Source organism: Xiphophorus hellerii, chromosome 3 (assembly GCF_003331165.1).
Source record: "Xiphophorus hellerii strain 12219 chromosome 3, Xiphophorus_hellerii-4.1, whole genome shotgun sequence".
Taxonomy (NCBI): domain Eukaryota; kingdom Metazoa; phylum Chordata; class Actinopteri; order Cyprinodontiformes; family Poeciliidae; genus Xiphophorus; species Xiphophorus hellerii.
The window spans coordinates 13,637,182-13,657,203 of NC_045674.1; the positions used below are offsets into that span (position 1 = coordinate 13,637,182).

General features: G+C 39.5%; 2 protein-coding genes across 5 annotated transcripts; one reads left to right on the top strand and one right to left on the bottom strand.

Moving 5' to 3' along the window:
- Positions 1 to 153: 153 nt before the first annotated feature.
- cox6b2 (cytochrome c oxidase subunit 6B2) lies at positions 154 to 2,867 on the bottom strand. Of its 2 annotated transcripts, none has more exons than XM_032557881.1 (4): positions 2,755 to 2,867; positions 2,132 to 2,270; positions 1,162 to 1,262; positions 154 to 725 (listed from the first exon to the last, which is right to left on the bottom strand). In XM_032557881.1, exons 2-4 carry the CDS (start codon positions 2,235 to 2,237, stop codon positions 672 to 674), a joined length of 261 nt encoding a protein of 86 aa, XP_032413772.1. In that variant the 5' UTR covers positions 2,238 to 2,270; positions 2,755 to 2,867; the 3' UTR covers positions 154 to 671. The 2 variants fall into 2 exon arrangements, with proteins under 2 accessions (XP_032413772.1, XP_032413773.1); XM_032557882.1 differs by having other exon boundaries at positions 2,132 to 2,267; positions 2,755 to 2,862.
- Positions 2,793 to 19,750, top strand: rasip1 (Ras interacting protein 1). 3 transcript variants are annotated; one of them, XM_032557879.1, is made up of 17 exons: positions 2,793 to 2,903; positions 3,764 to 3,857; positions 5,961 to 6,082; positions 6,365 to 6,816; positions 7,294 to 7,554; positions 7,643 to 7,887; positions 8,267 to 8,431; positions 9,855 to 10,059; positions 10,160 to 10,458; positions 12,951 to 13,112; positions 15,084 to 15,124; positions 15,377 to 15,531; positions 15,666 to 15,778; positions 17,111 to 17,405; positions 17,514 to 17,677; positions 18,425 to 18,566; positions 19,291 to 19,750. In XM_032557879.1, exons 3-17 carry the CDS (start codon positions 5,961 to 5,963, stop codon positions 19,467 to 19,469), a joined length of 3,000 nt encoding a protein of 999 aa, XP_032413770.1. In that variant the 5' UTR covers positions 2,793 to 2,903; positions 3,764 to 3,857; the 3' UTR covers positions 19,470 to 19,750. The 3 variants fall into 3 exon arrangements, with proteins under 3 accessions (XP_032413770.1, XP_032413769.1, XP_032413771.1); XM_032557878.1 differs by lacking the exons at positions 2,793 to 2,903; positions 3,764 to 3,857 and adding an exon at positions 5,053 to 5,321; XM_032557880.1 differs by lacking the exons at positions 2,793 to 2,903; positions 3,764 to 3,857 and adding an exon at positions 5,053 to 5,321 and having other exon boundaries at positions 7,646 to 7,887.
- The last annotated feature ends 272 nt before the right edge of the window (positions 19,751 to 20,022 follow it).

The window sequence follows — 20,022 nt, forward strand, 5'->3', positions numbered from 1 at the left end:
GTTTTTTATGGCTTCCAGGTCAACAGAATTTTATTTTTAGATTTTTTTATGGCTTCCAGGTCAACAGAATTGCAACTATGAAGACAAAATCAGTTTTTTTAGAGTAACCTGGAAGCTACCATGGCTGGAGAAAAATCAGTCAACAAGATCAGCAGGAGTTGAAACATTTATTTTTATTTTACAAATGTTTTAAAACTCAATGAAATCTGAATCTGACCAAATTACACATGTGAACACAATGTCCGAGGTAGTCCTATTAGTAATGAACTGTGAGTTCCCAGATGATTTTATCTGATTCTGTGATGAAATACTTTGCAATCTGGGTTAAAGTAACAACTACAAAGGGAAAGAAATTTGTAACATTTCCACCAGAACAAACATATGCTTGAAATGTTGTTTACTGTGCCTGGCAGAAAGCTACAACACATTTCTTTAACTTTGTAACAATGTGATTATTACTCTACACTGAATCTATAGAATCAATAATGCAATATGAAAGACTATAAAGAGAGAAAAACTAAACTTTCACATGGTAACAGCTGTGCGCGTTTACAGTTTAAATTAGTCGCACTGATGACAAAGTGATACAGATGTGATGGAGATGTCTTCAGGCACACTACAGAGGTAAGGGTTTGAGTAACAACCTCACGACTGGATAGAAGCTTCTGAGTTCAGATCTTTCCAGGAAAACTTCCATTTTCTATCTGGTCGTCCCATTTAGCCACCTGGACAAGGTGTTAAAGAGATCTAGGTAAGAAACAAAACCTGCAGAGACTCTGCATAGCAGCTGCTTTTAGTTAACAATTCTGTCTATGGTAAATACATGACAACACTAAGTATGGCTGAATCTATATTTTGCATGTTTATTTGGCATTGCAATTTTCAAATCAATAGTATGAAATACAAATAAAGCGTCATAGGTATGACAAAAAAAGTCAGCTGCCACCTGATATCCGTCACATTGACTCCTTTCTTTAGCTTATAAACTCAAAACTCATCTTTTCAAACCTGAATATTCTCTGTAATGTTTGATTAGCAGAAGCTGCTGATAGTTTGTTGGTTTACTGTTGCTTTTATCTTGTATGTACAGTGTCCTCGAGTGTTTTGAAAGTTGCTTTAAATAAAATATATTAATTTATTACTATCATTACAAATACTCACCCAGCCCATTGGACAGAGGCTCTTATAAACCCTCTGGTACCACTGACAGGGAGACACATCCTGGCCTTTGGCTGACAGGGCCTTGTTGCATCGGTGAAAATCTGCAGCACAAAATAATCCATAGGTTGAACTTTTATTATTTCACAAAAAACTCAAAGATCAAAGAATGACAATCTTTGGTAATACAACTCACAGTTCGACTGCCATTATAACTCGCAATATGCTGACGTTTGTGATAACAGGTGAAGAATATTTCATTGTTTACACTTTACTAAGAGGAGCTGGTACAAAAATTTTCAAATCTTCTGTTTTTATACTTGCTGTAATATTTAATGTTAGAAAGCACTGACATCACACCTTTGATTATTTCAAAATGACCAAAAATAAGTAAGGAAAAAATAATCAGAATTGTGATCTCATCTATCAGTGTTATATTTTTGCTACAAATATGTGTGAATATTTCAGAAATTAAAAGGCGTAATAAATGTATTAACACAACATTTTCCTATAATACTCAGTTGTACTTTAGCAACAAACTACTCAGCACAGTATCACTAGCTTGTTTGTTTATAGCAAACAACAACAATAACAACAACAAGAGTTAAAGTATAAAGGGTTTGGAGATATTTCTGATTTTTCTAGGTCTAAAATTAACAAATTGTGAATAGATTTAAAGTGAAATCCCTGTGTGGCAGACAATTTTTTTTTTGACAAATCCATCCTATAAAATTGGGATAATGTTGAATGTTTATCTTTAAATACACGCATGTTTAAATTGACCAATGCCGCTGATTTTATATCATTTCCAGTTTAAACTGAAACCCCATAAGCAGCAGTGTTAATATCATGCAGTTTGTTAATGAACGTATTAGTACCCCTTTTTTTTTTAACTTCAGCTCATTTTTGAGAGGAGTTATGAGGAACATGTTACACTTTCATGTGCCTAATCGGAATATGGGGATGTCCTCACCCAGGTAGTTCTGGAAGCAGTTGCGGGTCTGGTTTGTGTTGGGGAATCTGGCGTCAAAAGGAGCCGTCCTGTAGTTTTTAATCTTCTCATCCACAGTCTCGGCCATGTTTGTCGGCTCTAGGAAGCGGTCAAAGGGCTGCTGAAAACAAGGGAAGGTTTCAATAAACAACACTTACAGCGTGTGTGTGAAAATGGAAGAATATCATGAAGGTCAAATTCATCGTATGGTTAAATTATAAAACATAATATTTCAAGTTGGCTAAGCTAACCTTTAGCTTACCCATGCTAATTTTATCTTAAATCACCCTCGCTTTGTTAGCTTACGTATTAAGAACTGTTGATGCTTTATTAGAAAGACTTTGCAAACTAGAAGGCTAGCTGGTAGTTGGCTGCTTATGTTAAATTCAAATAAGTCCGACAGCTTTTCTTGACAAAGTCGTTACAGTTACCCTTTGCTAGCTACAAGCTAACGGATTGAGGACTTGAGTTATATAGCTTTCATTGTTAACACACATTCAGAGAACGGCAGATTATCATCTTCGTTTTCGACTATCAACCAATTAGTGCTAGTCGAGCAGATGGTTTAAGGAAACCCTTAATTCTCGTAGTTAATTACAGCTAACCTTGAGATGCTGCTCGTTTCGTCCTCACGGGAAAAAGGTCCAGTTCCGCAAAGGATTCTGGGAGTACATGGAGGCACGACAGGAGTCAATCAACACGCTGTGCTCAACTGAAGTTAATCGCAGTTGTTCACGGAGGCGGGTAGAACAATGTAAGTATTACCCCAAGGCATTTTCTTTCGCCAAGTAAAAGTAAAAACATGCCGTCTAAGAAATTACTTAAGTAAGAGTAAAGAGGTATTTGGTTAAAATAAGGGATACTGATGCCTTATTAGATTTTCTCAGAAATGTAAACGTACGTGCAAATTCCGGCATTTTAAAGACCAATAAATAATATAAAATGAATGCATATAAGATAATTAAAATTAAAATAAAATAGCACATTTTAAGCAGAAATAACACTTTTCACAGTCTGTTATTATTATTATTATTATTATTATTATTATTATTTAAAGCCTTTGAAACTAATCAGATAATGTATCATTTAGAGCAGCGTAAAGTACTCCCGATGACAGTGTAAGGTGATTACTGTATCTTAACTTGATCTCCAAATGGCACAATGGCAGCAAAAAGGTTGTAAACAAACAGTCTTGTTTCATAAAATGACGATTGACTGCCACTCAGCATCATTACAGTAAAAATTGAATGTAACATTGACCTGGCTTCACATCACTTTTGCTTAACACTAGGTATATTAGTCTATTTTTTATTAATAGTAATGGGAAATGACTTATAGTCTAACTAAAGCTTAGTATTGCTGTGCATCAGAATGTTGCTGCATATCATCAAATTGTCACATCTTAAATTTGATAGTGAAAATTTCTTTCTATGCCAATCTTCACTTGCCACCAATCTTCTATCCTCCTATAACTGATGTGAAAGTAATTGTACGGCACCAAAATTTAGTTGAATTTTAAATCCACCTCAGTTTTTGTTGTCTTCTACAAGAAGAGTTTGTGTGTATCTAAAATCAATCTTGATAGAACAACTATCATGCTCATATTCAATTTAGAATCACCTTCTGATCTGCTTTGGAGAAACCAGAGAAACCGTCACAGGCATGGGGAAACATGCAACCTCCAAGCAGAAGTTTCTCTCTTTTTTAGGTAAGTAAGTTTCATTCTTATTCCTACATTACATTTACAATAGTTTTACTACAGACAATCCTGACTAAGTCAACGTAAATTAGCTACATTCAAATGTCAAATAAATAGGGTTTTGTTGGGACTTCAGGTGAAAGACTAAGACAAAATAGCCCATAAATATGGAAATGTAAGAAACTGGTTTTGCTAAGTAAAAATCAGAAAAAAGCATCACAGGTCTCTTCGCTGCTGTTCTCACTGGCCCTCAAACTGAGGTGAACGGCCATGTGTTGTTGCAGCTGTTCCGTATCTTTCCAGTACGTAATGATGGGTGAACAGGGCTCTGTGAGATGTTCAGTACTTGAAATCCTGCCTTTAACTTCTCTGCAGCTTTCTTCCTTACCTGTCTGCTGTTTTTCTTGGTCTTCATGATTGTGTTTGTTCACAAAGGTTCTCTGACCTCTGAACCCTCCACGTAACATTTGGATTTATATTGAGATTTAAATTAAACCCAGCTGAACTTTGCTTACTGATAAAAAGTTTGTATCATTTTCCTTCTGCTTCACAAGTATGCACCTTTATATGTAAAATCATAACAAAATATGCTGATGTTTGTGGTAAAAAAAATAGTTAAAGGGGTGTGAATACTTACACAAGGTACTTGGAATGAGACATTCCACAATTATCTGTTTTACCAAATATGGTTTAGCAATGTGAACTTGAAAGCACATGAATTGAAACACAAGGACAGTGGCCTTTCCCTTTCCATCAGCATCTTCCTGTTGAAGACTAGGCCAAAGATCACAGGTGTCTACATCACACTTCCTGTCACTGCATGTGTTTCCTTCATCCTCTTTCCAGCAAAACATCACACAAACTCCATGTCTGTGTGATTTGGGTTGGAATTGGATTTCTTCCCTCATTATAATTCACTTTACTCTGCTGGATTTACATTGGACATATATTTGGGATCCATTAAGATATTTAGATTTTTATTAAACATTTGAAAAAGTGGCTGCTTCTACAAGAAACTAATATTTTTATGTGCCTATACGTTCAAATAGAAAACATTTTAAACTCTAATATGCACATGTAAATCCGCCCTTCCCACTCTTTCTACCAATCTTTCCCTTTCTTTCTCTCTCAGCCAGGATATAGGTGTTGTCCAAAGCAAAGGAAGGAAATTCTGTCACTTGGAACAATAGGCCCGTTACTCTATCTATAGACCCAGAGCGGCTGAAAACCACAGAGAGAGAGGCAGCAGAAATTTTCCACTTAGAAAGAAAAACTTGCTAAAAGTTCTTTTTAGGTTATTTTAAATAGAAACACGTTCATACTGTAGTGAGTGTGTCGGGCTGAGGCCTTTCAAAAATGGATCTTTGTGGAGAGGAGAAGGAAACGCGCACCGTTATTGGACTTCTTTGAGTTACTTATATATCTTTGGGTGGATAACGATAATCATATCTTATTTCACCAAAGTGAAAGTGGGTAAGTTTATTAATAACTAAACAAATTAATGCTCTTTAATTTTCTCAACCTACTTTAATGCACTGCCAGCCATGGTCTCCCCCTGCAGACTGAAAAGAAAAGATTCGAGGTGTGGATTTCTGTCAGGATGTGAGGAGTCAGAGATTATTATGGTTTTTCAACAAAGGCTTAATGATTGTCTTCAACCCCAAAATTTGATTGTAGAGAACAAGAAAGCAGGTGTCTTCTGTTTTGCCTTTTCACCTACAATTAGGATTTAATCGCTGAGGTTTCCCAAGAAACGTAGGGGCAGTGACCTTTGGCGTGGGATTTTCCCGGTCTCTGCGACAGCTGGACCTGAGTCCTACAAAACACACTTCCTGTTTGAGAATGGGAAACTCACACTCTATGATTTTCAGGGGCTTTTTTATGGCAAAAGGGGAAGTGGGGATGATTTCTTTTAGTTTGTTTGCACCATGTTGACAACCTGCTACAGGTATCCTGTTTGTATTGTTTTGACGATGACATCATTCCATTGTTATATTGTATTCTGTCCTGGCATCATTGACACACATAGATGGATTGAATGGAGAAAAATGAATAATAGAAATGTTTATCTGTCTGAATTACATATGCATCCTGTTTTTTGGGGGGGGTCAGATGGAGGGGTCTGGCAGTCCTCGCTTCAGAAAGCTTCATTTCCCAGTCGGATTGTGGATCAACTCTCCCAGGAAACATTTTGCCAAACTGGGACGTCGTTGGCCCAGCGCTATCTCCGTCAAGTCAGTTTAAACTTTTTTTTTGCTATCTTCAATTTCCTCATTGTGTGCTTTTTACAGGACATCACTGCCAGTTATCATCAGGGTAGGATCCAGAGCCTGATAAGAATTGTTGAAGGCCCAGCCTGTGTGTTGATGCCATCTTATCTTACTTCCACTGTCATTATATCCTGTCAGCCCTGTTTGCTTCCCCTGTTTTATTTTAGTCCTGGTTGTTTTTCAGTTATAATTCACAGCTGACTCGTCTCTTCCTCCCTCTCCTCCCCCTCGCTCTTTTGTCTCCAGGTCGACTACCAGCTCTGACGCAGCCTCGCTCCACGAGGCCCCCTCTGCTCCGTCCTCTTCCCTTTCCAACTCCACCCCCTCGCTGGCTTCCCCTTCTCCATCCCCTTCTCCTTCTCCGGCCTTCCTCAGGCCCCGGCCCGCTGGCCCCCAGTCTCGGACAAAGCGTATTTCTCAGCTCTTCCTACGGGGGCGCTCAAATAGCGACCGGGACCGGGCCGTGGGGGAGAGGGAGAGAGAGCTTTGGGCTACCTCTGTTGCCCCATCAGCCCACCACTACTTGCCCGTTGCCTCCTCCTCGGCCCCTGGTTTGATCAAGATCTATGGGGATGCTTTTGCCAGTGGAGCTAACTATCGTTCCTTGCTGGCCAACATTCACTCCACATCCAGGCAGCTCATCGCTCAGGTCATCACTCGATACACTGAAAGAGAAAGGGAGGAGACAGAAGATGCAGGTATGCGATCCCTCATGCGTACCTCTGCTGAGATCCCTTCATAGCTTACCAAATTGCAACCAGTCGTCAATTACTTGATACACAATGCCTTGCAATAGCACTCACATCCTTTGAACTTTTTTTGTTCACTTTATTACCACAAAATTCAACATATTGTATTGGAGCTTTATCTGAAAGCTCCAACAGTAGCCCGTAATTAGAAAGTATCAGGAAAAGCAATGCATATTTTTCAACATTTTTCACAAATAAAGATCTGCAAAGTTTGGTAAGCATTCGCATTCAGTCCCCCTTTTAGTCTGATACCCCTAATTAAAACAGTGCAACAAATATCCCTAACTTTGTGTTGCAGATTTTTGCCCGGGTCCCTCTTGAAAATGAGATCTGGATTTTCCATATCATTATAAACAAAACCAGCAGTCCCACAGAAACATGACTGCTCTTTGTTTTGTCTTCTTTCCTTCTTGTATGATCCCCTAGTTATCCAGAAGCACAGCCCTGAAGACTTCCTGTTGTGTGATGTCATCGGAAAGTCTGTCCAGCAACCAGATGGAGCTATCAAATGGGAGACAGAGTGCCGGAGAGGTGTTGCCCCATGGGAATGTCCCTTGATGTTGGTGGATATGTGGCGGCCCAAGGATGGATTCGAGCGACGCTTTGAAATTTATAGGAAGGAAGACTATGAAAGAGAGGAAAGAGAAAAAGAGAAGGACCGGGAGAGGGAGGGGGAAAGCCACCAAGGTTTGTCTCTTCATGTACAGTGAGCTGTACCTCTTAATGTAGGATACTGTGGTAAACCTGATAAGTGATGTGATTATATTTGGGGTAGCAGGTGTGCGCTGGCGGCGGAGCCGGATGTCGTCTGGCGGTGGGCTGGAGGAGGCTGAGCGAGGTCACCGTGGGAGGAACACTGAGCTCCGCAGGAGCATCAGCGACATGAACCTGAGCTTGCGCCGGCGACAGGGCAACCACGTCAGCAACGAGTCCCGTGGTACAGGGAACCGGCCCAACAATGATGGAGGAGCGCAGGACAGGAAGAACATTGTGAGCATGATCAACCCGCAGCCTGGAGAGGTAATGAGGGCAATGCAGTCGGGACTGAATGTGCTCATTTGGAGCTCTAAGTGCAGTGATTCTGAGATTTACGAAACAGCAACATCAAAAACATAGGAAAAACAGGATGAGATTGTGGATAACAACAAAAACAACAACAAAAAAACCCCCCACAGAACTTAAAAAAAATAAAACGATTAAACAAACCTTCAGAAAACTAATTTAATTCTTCAGAAATGCGTTATTTCCGATATATTGCATTATTTTTAGCCAGTCAGGTGGTTTCTCTCTTTATGATTCTGTTGTGTTGTGCTAATTTAAAATTTTCTGTTTTTATAAAATTAGATTTTCATCTAATTTTCAATGTATTTAACCATCATGTCTTCACCTATTTTCTCAGGTTAGAGCATCGAGAGCTGAGGCCAAGGTTGGATGGACAAATCAGCCAGCAGATGAAGAGAAGCATTACTCCAATTGCGACCTGGAAGTGATGTCACAGAGCCTTATCCTTCCACCCACAGACCGACCCTACTTCCTTTTGCTGCAGGGTTATGATCAGAGCAAGGCAAGACATGCTGGCAGATGATATCATACCCTGAACATCTCAGAAAGAATTTACAGTTGCATATACCTGCAGTGCCTTGCAAAAGTATTCAGACTTTCTCACATTTTCTCACATTGTTTAATGTAATTGACCAAAACAAACAATGCACAGTTGTGAAGTGGGAGGAAAGGGATATATTATTTCCATAAGTCAGAAATGTGGCATACATTTGTATTTAGCCTCACTGGTTCAACTCTTTGTAGATGAACCTTTTACAGCAATTACAGGTACAAACCTTTGGGGGTCTGTCTCCACCAGATCTCCACATCGAAAGACATTTTTGTACTTCCTCAGCTCGGTTAGATTGGACAGAAGAAGCATCTATAGGCAGCAATTTTCAAGTGTTGCTTCATATTCTAGATTGGTCTTTAATATGGTTTTATGCTGTATTTACAGTTCAGACTTGATAAGATTCTTGCTGAAGAAACAGCATGATGCTGCCACCACCATGTTTCACCATGGTCATGGTGTATGCAGGGCTGTTTTTTCCGCAACACGTAGGAGGGATTCCACATCCATGCAAAAAATTTTTACAATTTTGGTCTCATCTGACCAGAGGATCTTTTTTTTTCAACATGCTATGTCCCACATGAGGCTTTTAGCAAATTGCACCCTGACTTAAGCACATTTCTGTCTGACCTGTGTTACTCCTGGGCCTTCACGATGCTGTTTGTTCACTAATGATGTCTGAAAACACTTCAGAGGTCTTCAGGTGTGTAAATTCTGAGTGTAAACTGGTTGAATCTGTTTACTAGTTAGGTTTAAGGCAGTTGGTTGCACAACATTTTATTAAGGGATATTAGATCAAAGCGGAGTAGATGTATAAAAAAGCCACACTTTTCAGATTTTTATTGGTTAAAGCTTTTGAAAGCTTTTTAATATTTCTGTACCCCTTCACATTTTTGTTGGTCTGTGCCATTAGAGGTCTGATAAAATACACTGAAGTTATGGTTATGATATGGCAAAATGTGAAAACAAGTCAGGGCGTGGGAATACTTTTGCAATGCACCGAATAGCGATGTGGTCTGATGTGCCCATATGTAAATGAGGGGGAGCGGAGCTATGCAGAAGGACGTGCATGCACACACCCGGTGCATGACATCATACCTGCATGTCTGTAATCGCCACATACCATCGGGGTTTCCATCCCTTTACAGCCTTCTCCTGTTTAGAATCCGGCACAAAACAACAAAAAGCCTGCACAATAACCCCCTGTGTGCACTCCACTTCAAACAATGATCTCACACAGGTCTCTATTATAACGACCTGTGACACACTTCACTCTTTATCAACTGCCTTCTGTGTAACTTAATATCTGATGTAAACTACGGCTCTCAGCAGATAACAGACCTCCCTGAGCCTCCGCTGTGTGTGTTTTGTGTAGGATTTTGTTTTGTACATCATGGCGGGATTTACACACGTGTTTGGGAGAAAGCCTACAGTGAAGGAGAGAGAGAAGGACAGAGAGAGAGAGAGGAAAGGGAAGAGACCCCTGAAGGTGGACACGTTCCTTTCTGCTCCTGATATTTTGGTCAGGCACTTACTGGTCAGGAGAGACGCTGCTGTTCCAGAGACGCCCAAAGGACACGGTACCTAAAACACATCAGTAATAAAGCATTCAGAATAAAACCATTATTATCACAAGGTTTGGTCAAATCCAATCCACAATATTATTTTCTTCCACCCCAGCTCTAATGCGACCCTTCAGAGGAGGTGCAGTCACTCACAATGGAGTAACAGTGTACAGGGAGACGGTCCTTAAGCCCGGAGACGTGGTTGGTCTGGGGGACCACTTCCTTTTCCTCTACAGAGACCCTCGTGTGACTCCTGCCCCACCGCTCGCATTGACGCTGCCGTGGCAGGCGGACACCTCCACCCCCTGCTGTCCTTCAGGGCTGGTGGACAGACAGGAGGCCCTGAGACAGTATCTGGGCTCCACTGAGGCACTTCTGAAATTTCACTCTCGTCATGCAGATGTCTTGTTACAGGTGAGATATGCAGACAACATACTTCACTCTTATTGGCACCTCTGGAAAATAAAAAAGGTTTAAAATGTATAATTTACATGACTGAGATCAAACTTTCTGACACTAGACAGCACATTTATCTCCAAAATCCTTGGATAAGATTTTATCGTACAATGAACAGATTCAAGACACTGTGTACCATTTGCAGCAAAGCAATCCCAGAACATAACCTAAAGTTTTCTCACACCTGATAGTCTGGTAGACTCGGTTCAATTGGGGACCAAAGTTGCAGCATTTGTTACATTTCAGCTGGTGCTGTTTGCTTTCCCACTGCATTGTGTCAAACAATCTAAACCCTTTGTCAAACCTGTTTGCCCCTTCACCTGTGGTGACGCTGACCCAGAAACCACTGAGAGAAATTACATGAAAACCTCTGGAGAACACAAGAGCACAACTTTCTTCTTCACGAAATGTAAACAAAAATAGAGTGGTGTCAGATTGTTGCGATTGTAGGATTTCTCTTTTGTCTTTGGTAAAAGACTGTGAGCCATTTCCCCCACTAGCTTTAGACTCATACATTTGTTTGGTTGTATTTACCCAGATTGCCCTGCGCTATAGTTTGCTTCCTGCCTTTAGAGTGGTCTCCTGTCCTTCATATGCATTCGCCATAGAGTTCACTTCAACTGAACTGAAACGTGGAGGTTTTCAGACGGGCTAGACTTCTTTTTTTGTTCTTTATCAATCAGTTTGATTGCACATTCACACCTCCTCCCAACCACACTGTCTAGGCAATAAAAGTCTAGGAAATCAAAGTTTTATTAAAGCAAACTAAACAGAGCTGGTTTAAATTCGCCCATACTGAGTCTACTCCATGTTTCACAGTAGAGACAGGGTCCTCTTTTTGGTTTGCTTTGCTTCGTTCTTGTGTCTATGGGCATAGAGTTTATGTGCCTTGTCAAAAAACTTAAGTTTTGTCTCATCTGTCTGTAGGACAGTATCACGGAAACTGTGTGGCTTGTCAATATGGATTGTGGCAAATTCAGTCTGGCTTATTTATGGTTCGCTTTCTTGGTTGTCTCCCATGAGGTCAATCAATAACTGAAGGTGCCATCTAACACTGATGAACCATGACCTTGGAGCTCATCTTTAATTTGTTTGGAGGTTGTTCTGATTTTAAATGGATAATTCTGAGCAAATCTTTACTGAAATAACCAGTTTAAAGTAATTTCAATAAACATTGTCGGCTTGTCAGTTACTAAAATAGGGATTAAAAACTGTTTTGTCCACCTGTGTATTGCAGAAGATTTTACATTGAACAATTTTTGAGAAATCTTATCTTTATATTGAGTATTTTTATAAAATGGCAGGGAAATTCTGATTTGAGATATAGTTTGTTTTTCTACAAAACCAGTGGTTATGACTTAAGTATCTTTTTTCTTTCAGAATTTTTGAAAATGTATATGTGACATGAAAGAGAGGCACATTTCTCTTAGCCACTCCTGAAAATAGAAAACCAAAGGAGCATAATGTTTGAGGTCCTGTCCACACCAACATATAGTTTACAAAACTGAAATTTTGTCAATCTCATCCTTATGTAAACTGAATTTTTTATGGAAAAAATATATATTTTTAAAGTTAGGTGCATCCATGTGGTGAATAACCATAGATTACTAAAAACAATAATGTAGAGGCCAACTTTGCACATATGCCTCCTACTTTAAACCAAAAACACAATGAAGTCATTTTCTGATATATTTCATATCTGTCTCAGTTTATCCTCACTCAAAAGTTGTAATTTGGAGAAATGATATGGCTGAGAGAAAAGGGTGAACCAGGTCGAAGAAACAACTACAATTTTGCATTGGAGAAACCTTTGAAATCCGGAACGTAGCACTGCTTTAGCTATTCTCACAGTCTTCTTCCTTTAAATTTTGATGCAGCTAATGTCCATATTGTTGCCGCCTACTGTCTGGCATTAATTATTAATTGCAGCATTTTCCATTTGAATTTCAAAGAAAACAGTTTTTACTTTTTAAAAACTAGAGAAAAAAAAACATAATTCATCTATTGCGTATACTCAGGCTTGTGAGGGGGCTCGTGCCTATCTCCTGCATTGGGCGAGAGAAGGGGGGAAAGAAAAATCAATTAAAAATATCTAAAGCAGTCAGTAGCTATAATGCCGACACAGGCTTCAAGTAAAGAAGATGTTGGAAATTGGGTACATGTCCTAACTTGCCCATTTTTACAAGCGGTGGTTAAAGTTAAAAACAAACAGAGCTGTAATAAACAAGATGTATGTTTATCTTACCACCACACAGCATGAAGTGGATGCTAAAGAGGGTAAAACAACCCCGTAGGTCATTGGTTGGGTATGTTGGGGTCTCCAAGTCTTTATAACAACCTTATATCTTTGGCTGATGCCTAGATCTTTACAAGGGTTTCTAATCATTTTGGAGCGAGTTGTAAACTCTGGAAGCATAAAATTTATGTTTTTTTTCCTTCTTTTTTTTCAGGAGATAATTTCCAAAAACCCCTCTCCAGACTCTGGTGGTGGACCTTTAGCTCCTGCCTATCTGCTGTCCATCATGATAGATCACGCCTCCAAACATCTGGACCCTGCTCTGACACCGCAGATATTACTCAAATCAGCCAACCTAATTAAAGAAATTGTGTGGGTAAGCAAAAAGAACAAAAACAACAGACTTTTGTGTAAACCAAGCATTGGAGTTGAAAACCCAGCTGTGTAATTTCATCCAGCTACTGCAAAAGTATTAGCTCCCTTGAAGCCTTATCTCATTATATCACATAAGATCTACAAACTTAAGCATGTTTCAGTGACCAACACAAAAAAGTGCATAACTGTGAAGTGGAAGAAAAACATTTTCAAATACTTTTTTAAACCTAAATGTGAAAAATGCTTCTTCTATTTGTATTCTGCCCCCTTTATTCTGGTGTAAAATTACACCAGTGTGTAATTTTATCTTATTTGTGTTGCTAAAAATATTAAAATTAATCTTATTTAATAAAACAGTATGTCAAGATTTGAAACACATTGCATGGCAATATTACAAACTTACCAAGAAATGGATATCCATTTAAACTGACAAATCGACCAGAAGGAAGAATTAATTAGAGAAGCAGCTAAGAGGCCCATGGGGACTCTGGAGGAGCTGCAGAGATCCGCAGCTCATGTGGAGGAATTCATTGACAGGAGAGCTAGTAGTAATTTACTCAAAAAAAATCCGGTCAAAACAATATAATTTTGTTAAAGAAAACCGAAAAAATCATCTTTGTAGCCATTTAGGGGACACAGCAAACACACAGAAGATCAATATAACTAAGTATTTAAATAACTATAAAAATGAAGAGTTCATTGAACCTCATTAAAAACTTCCTTGTTATTCTACCAAATATTGATTTCTGAACTCTTCCTGAGTTAAAACATTAGTATTGTTGTTTATAAAAGAATATCAGCTTGTTTTCTTTGCATTATTTAAGGTCTGAAAGCACTGCATCTTTTCCGTTATTTTGACCATTTCTCATTTTCTGCTAATACTAAATTTTTGCTTGGAATTTCAGAGACATGATGTCAGTCAGTCGTTCGTAGAATAAAGTAACAATGTTCATTTTACTCAAACATATACCTATAAAAAATAAAATCAGAGATACTGATCATTTTAAATGGTCTCCTAATTTTTTCCAGAGCTGTTTGTAGAAAAACTAACAATCATCATGCCCATCATTCATATGGTGACTCATGGTGGTGGCAGCATCCTGCTGTAGGGGCGATCTGCAGAAACGGGAAAACCACTTAGAGATTGCAAAAGAGTTGAGGCGGGGGTAGTTCTTCACATTCCAGCACGACTATGACCCTGGACATAAACCCATAAACTCATAAAAATGAGTTTGAAAAATAATGGGCAAAAATCGTAGTTTTTAGATGTGTAAAATTTTCATTTTAAACGTGTAAACAGCAGCCTAATTTTTTGTCTCATTTTTCAATAATGTGCTACGTCGTGATTCTGAAAGAGACACCAGTGGTGTTGAGCTCCAAATCTTCCTGCTTTTGCAAATGTGCTACATTTTGTTGGTCAATCGCACCAAATCTTGAAAGAAATTGAAGTTTATAAAACCTGAAAAAGTTCAACAGCTGTGAATACTGGGCAGTGAGACACTGTTCTCATGTTTAACTGCATAATGTGGTTTAATTTTTGAAAAGAAATGAATTGACTGCCAACCATAGAAGAATGTACCTGCTTTGTAATTTGAAATGAAAAAAACATAAACAAAAGATAAAGTAAGTTCATAATACCCCGAATGTTTAGGAGTGTCTACGTTTGGAACAAATTAACTTTTTTAGGATAGCGTTTCATGACACCATGACCCAGACAGCACTCAAACAAAGTTGGCAGGAAAAACATCAGGTAAGACGAGTGAGACAACCACATTCAGTCAGACAGAGAAACCAGCAGACAGACAAATGCCCTCCGTTGTGGCCTGCTGGGTAGCGAGGATGAGCTGATGTCACTTCCCCTGCTGCTGGAAAATGTGCCGTAATTGTCCTGGCTGCAGGGCTAGACTCTGCACCCCCCCCCCCCACCCACCCCCTACCACACACTAAGACGCCTCTTCAACTCTCTCTGCAGGATAACATTAAGGAATTTGGGGATAAGCATCCCACGCAAAAGTAAGAACATTTTTGTCCTACGTAATGTTTCCTCTGTTTAGAGATCTCCTGCTTTTGTTTTCATAATACATGATTGTGTTGGTGCTGTTATGTCTTTGGAACATTTTTCTAACATGATGAAGGCCTTTTGAAACACATCAGTCGGACAGTTTCTCAAATATAGCTGGGTAAAAATAACTCTGACTATTTTTAGTCAGCTCGGAGAATGTACACAATAACATAACTTTGGAGTTACCTAAATGTCTTGTGCAGTTCGCCAGACCAGGAAGGGGAGATAAACACTCCAAATGTCCAGCAGCTGTCATCTGATTTGCGACCCCTCATGTTCTGGATGTCAAATGCCACAGAGCTCCTTAACTTCTTCCAGGTCAAAGTTGAAACAATGGAGAAAGAGTGGGAATTTGAAGGTAACACTGATTTGAAAAATGTCAAAATTACTTACTGAGGGGGGTTTTACAGTTCAAATTAGCAAAAGAGCCAGCATAGAAAGGAAAGCTGCTGCTTGGTCTCTAATTGTTCTTGCTGATTGTTTCTTGGAAAGCCCCGGGGGATCCGGTTTTGACAGCCGACATGGACACCTGTTCAGAGGCTCTTGCACAGCTGGATGATGTCATAATGCACACCTTTCAGCAGTGTGTGTATCATCTCACCAAGGTAAATCGAAATGCAACAATAAAGCTTGCCTCATCCTTTTATATCTAAACTCTGCAAGTAAACATCTAAGTGGCTTGATAAAGACATAGCGGATGTCTCATTTCTGGCAACTTCAGGTCAGCCAGTTCTTGTCCTTATTTGGTCCAGAAAATACGTTGAAAATGTTCAGATGTTCTATCCAAAGTTAAATGTTGAAAGTCAAGCCTACTAGCCTTTTTGATCAATGCCAAGAACGTCTAACTACATTAAACATCAGTAGACATCTTCATGTGTTGAATTTTCTACTTTTCAGATGCATGTTTTTTTTTGGTGGAAGGCAAAATTATATTTTACAATCTTTCTGCAGGATTTTACTGGGCAGAATGAGTCAGCTGTAAAGTATCCCAAAATTGTTGTCCAACGCCCTATTAGGAATTTCCTGCCATCATCCCAGTTTTTCATGTCCATTGTGTGCTGAGGAGTTGAAATGAATCAGAATCTATCAGTCCAGAGAAGGTGACAAAAAAAACCCTTCTCACTCTTTAAACCATACCACAGTGAAGGCGTGTCACCAGACCAACAAGTAAATAGGGGACAATGAGGACATTGCAAAAATTTTTACATGTCTACAAAATCATTGAAAAGACAGCAGCACTGAAATTCCCGCTGTCTACAACAACATAAACAAACAAAATGAACACATTTGTTTTCATTGTTGCAATAAAAACAAATGACATATTTGAGGCATTTTACATCCAACTTACACGAGACTGGTGTTACAATGGCTCATTTATCTAAATGAAACAAGTTCTTTGGGCTCAAGGTAAAATCACCCCAAATTATGTCTCTTTTTGGAGCAGTGCGATGCCAATTCGTCCCTGCTTCATGTTCCACAGAAAAATTCACAAACAAGAATTCAGTGAATACTGAAACGCAAATAGGCGGGGTCCGCTCTACATCCTTTGTAGTAAAGTACTTATCTATAATTTAATTGTCTTGTTTATTATTTTTGAAGAACTTTTTTACTACACCCAATTTCTATTCATTGTGGTTCTGATCCCTTTTTGGCCAGACGGCCAACTCAATTAAATGTTAGTGGTCTCCAACTAGTAGACTTTGCTTATTGGAGTCACAGACACAGATTTCCTTACTTCAGACTATGATCAGATTGTAGAGTATTACTTTATATCATCGACTGGCAGAGAGGAAACAATATGACAACTGTGCAAAACAATGCATATATAGAACTCATGGAAAGCCAAAATACGTCAATACAAATTTAATTTTTTATTTTTTTTTAAATTTCACCTCTCTACAAAATAACTAAAATTTTTGTCTTGCCTTTCCACAAAGACCCTGTACTCGCTCCTGCCAGCCCTCCTGGACACCAACCCATTTTCCAGTGATGAGAAGGAGAAAGAGAAGGACGGCGCTCGGGGCGCAGAGGGAGATGAGAATAAAGGAGAAGAGGGAGCTGTGGACGACGTGTCCGTCTTGCCTCCGAAGGTCGCCGGACTAGTGGAAGTGTATCGCTGCTCCTTGATGCTGTCTCGAGAAGCGTGTTTGTCTCCGCCGCTCACCTCCCAAACGTTTGGTTACCTCTTCTTCTTCACCAACACTTCCTTGCTGAATACTTTGCTGGAGAGAGGTAAGACAGCACTGGGTCGACTATTTTGGGGGTTTGTTGTGGGAAATAAAAGTTACAAAATATTTTTTGTGTTTTTTTCCTCTTCTGCATCTTCTTTTTTTTTTCTAGACGGGTTGTTTTCATGGTCCAGAGCGGTCCAGATCCGGACAAATCTGGATTTAGTCCTAGATTGGCTGCAGGGTGCGGGGTTAGGAGACATAGCCTCAGAGTTTATGAAGAAACTCTCAGTTACGGTCAACTTTCTATGTATTCCCAAAACACGACTGATCCAGGTAAAATTATCTTCTTATCACTATTTAAGCCAAAGTCCATAAAATTCCTGCTTCTTCATCAGTTCCCTTGTCCATCCTGAGCCCAGTTTTAAATGACTAAACAAGTTCACCTTCATACTAATACTAAACAGGATAAGGCCTTCAGGTCAGTGACTTCATGGCATTACGGCATTCAGAACAACAGCTGCACAAAACTACGTCTGAGACTGTTGTTCCTGGTAGATTACAGTGAGCAAGAAAGCTGTCGTAACAGCACAGTGAAACTCAATCACTCATTACCTTACTCATTACTTTCCTTATCTTTACTGTAAGTGTGAAGGTAGCCAGCTGAAAGTATCTCGCCTTCTATAATGAACAAAACTGAAGGTCTTTCTGTTTAAAATTGGTTTCTTACCCTTTTTTAAATCAAATTAACCATCTCCTGCTTTTTGCTTGAAACGCTTGAAAAAAAAGCCTTAATTTTTTTTCATTTTGTTTAGTTTGTTTTGCATGCAAGAGTTCGCAAATTGTCAAACCCAAAGCTCACAACACAGGTTTATATTCACTCTCTCTACTCTGTTTGTAGTCCAGGTAGTTTCTCCTGTAACTCAAAATGAGACATGTTTGTATCGGCCCCAGTCTGGTTTGGCACAAGTGCTGCACCACTCGTAGCACTGAAGCATGTACGCGTCTCCTCATAGATCTCAAAATAAAAATATTACCCTTTAATTAAGTGTAACACTGGCTCTTTAACGTCTCATCCTCCAGTCCTCTTGGACCAGTCTGAAAGAGGAGCATGAACTGCTAAGTCACGCCCAGCTGCACCACCTGCTCACCCATTACAAGCTGGGACCGACCCGAGCTCCGCCCGCATCCTGGGCTCCTCCACCCGGCACAGACCTGAATGGAGGTACAACTTAATACATAAAACCATTAAAGGTTTATTCTGACAGTGACTTGCAAAACTATTAACATCCTTAAATTTTTGTCACATTACACATTGATCAATTTTCAAGTTTTCAGATTCCCAATTAGATTAAGGTCTGGACTATGACTGGGCCATTTTAACATATGAGCACGCCGTCCAACTTGGTACTGGATTACATCTTATGGGTTATTATCCACCTTCCAAGGTGGAACACTACACCAGTTTTTATTTTTTCCCCTCTCTAAGTGGTTTTCTTCCATGATTATCCTGTATTTACCTGCATCCATCGTTATATATGCTGCTTCCAAAAACAGTCTCCATAGCATGAAGCTGCCACCACCATGTTTTGTGGTGGGAAAGAAATGTTCAGGGTGATGTGCATTGTTAGATTTCCAAATGACATAAAGTTTTAATGTTATGTCATTAGCAGCTTCCTTCACGATTGTTGGATTCCCTTCATTTCTTTTGTCCAACTGCAAACAGGACTTCATTTATTTTACAATTACTCTTTTCTTAATTTTTGAAAAGCTTATGTCATATTTCTTTTACATCACAATTATTTGTTATTTTATTTTTTAAAAAAAGCTATGGAAACACCAGGTTGTGTTGCTGTGGCATGACAAAATAGGATAAAAGGTTTTGCTGGGTGCTTGTAAACACACTGCCGCAACTCAATTATTCCTAATACCTTTTATTTTTTTTTTAGATATATTTGAGAGCTTTCTAGATCACCCTCCTCTCATCCTGCCGAACGAGACGCCACGCCTCGACCTCTCCCAGCCAATCCCAAGCCCTGAGCTCCAAAAGGAAGTCACGCGTCTCCGCACCTTCCTGTGGGGACTTGATCAGGACGAGCTCCCCGCAAATCAGAGGACGCGGCTTTGAAAGAGCACATATCAGCAGAATGAAAGAAACCGGAAATGATTTCTGCATTTAATTGCATAGCAGTCGTTCTTCATCTGATCCTAATTTCATTTCAGTTATTCCTTTTTCATATTTTTGACAAATCAGTTATCCTGTCTTTGTTTAGTTTTTGTGGAATTAGTTTTAAAGCAGGGAGAGGACATCCAAAAATTGTTGGGCTTCACTTCACTCTTTTTCTTGGCTTCTCTGCGTATTTTCAAATGACTTGTTTTTAATAAAATGCTGAATTCTGGTCTAAGAGACTTACAGTTTCCGTTTGGTCTTTGTTCCCCACAGCAGGGCCTCTGGGGCTTGGCATGCTCCTCGGCTCCCACACCATAAAAAGAAGCCTAAACATTCCACAAGGTGGCGATGCAGGACTCACTCCCCTTTGACATTAAATGATGAGTGTGTGGAACTGCCTGACTAAGGAGCTGACACAAGTACATTATCATCCACTCCAGAGTAACCGTCTCATTTTCTGTAATAAAGGTAGCAATTTACGCTTGGTCGTGACTCAGGCAAGTAAATGAGA

Coding starts and splice junctions, on each gene's coding strand:
- cox6b2 (XM_032557881.1), bottom strand. CDS start 2,237: ATGGCCGAGACTGTGGATGAGAAGATTAAAAACTACAGGACGGCTCCT. Junction 1,263..2,131: donor CTGCTTCCAGAACTACCTGG/GTGAGGACATCC, acceptor TTTGTGCTGCAG/ATTTTCACCGATGCAACAAG. Junction 726..1,161: donor GCCTCTGTCCAATGGGCTGG/GTGAGTATTTGT, acceptor CACCTTGTCCAG/GTGGCTAAATGGGACGACCA.
- rasip1 (XM_032557879.1), top strand. CDS start 5,961: ATGGAGGGGTCTGGCAGTCCTCGCTTCAGAAAGCTTCATTTCCCAGTC. Junction 6,083..6,364: donor CCCAGCGCTATCTCCGTCAA/GTCAGTTTAAAC, acceptor TTTTGTCTCCAG/GTCGACTACCAGCTCTGACG. Junction 10,060..10,159: donor AGAGACGCCCAAAGGACACG/GTACCTAAAACA, acceptor CTTCCACCCCAG/CTCTAATGCGACCCTTCAGA.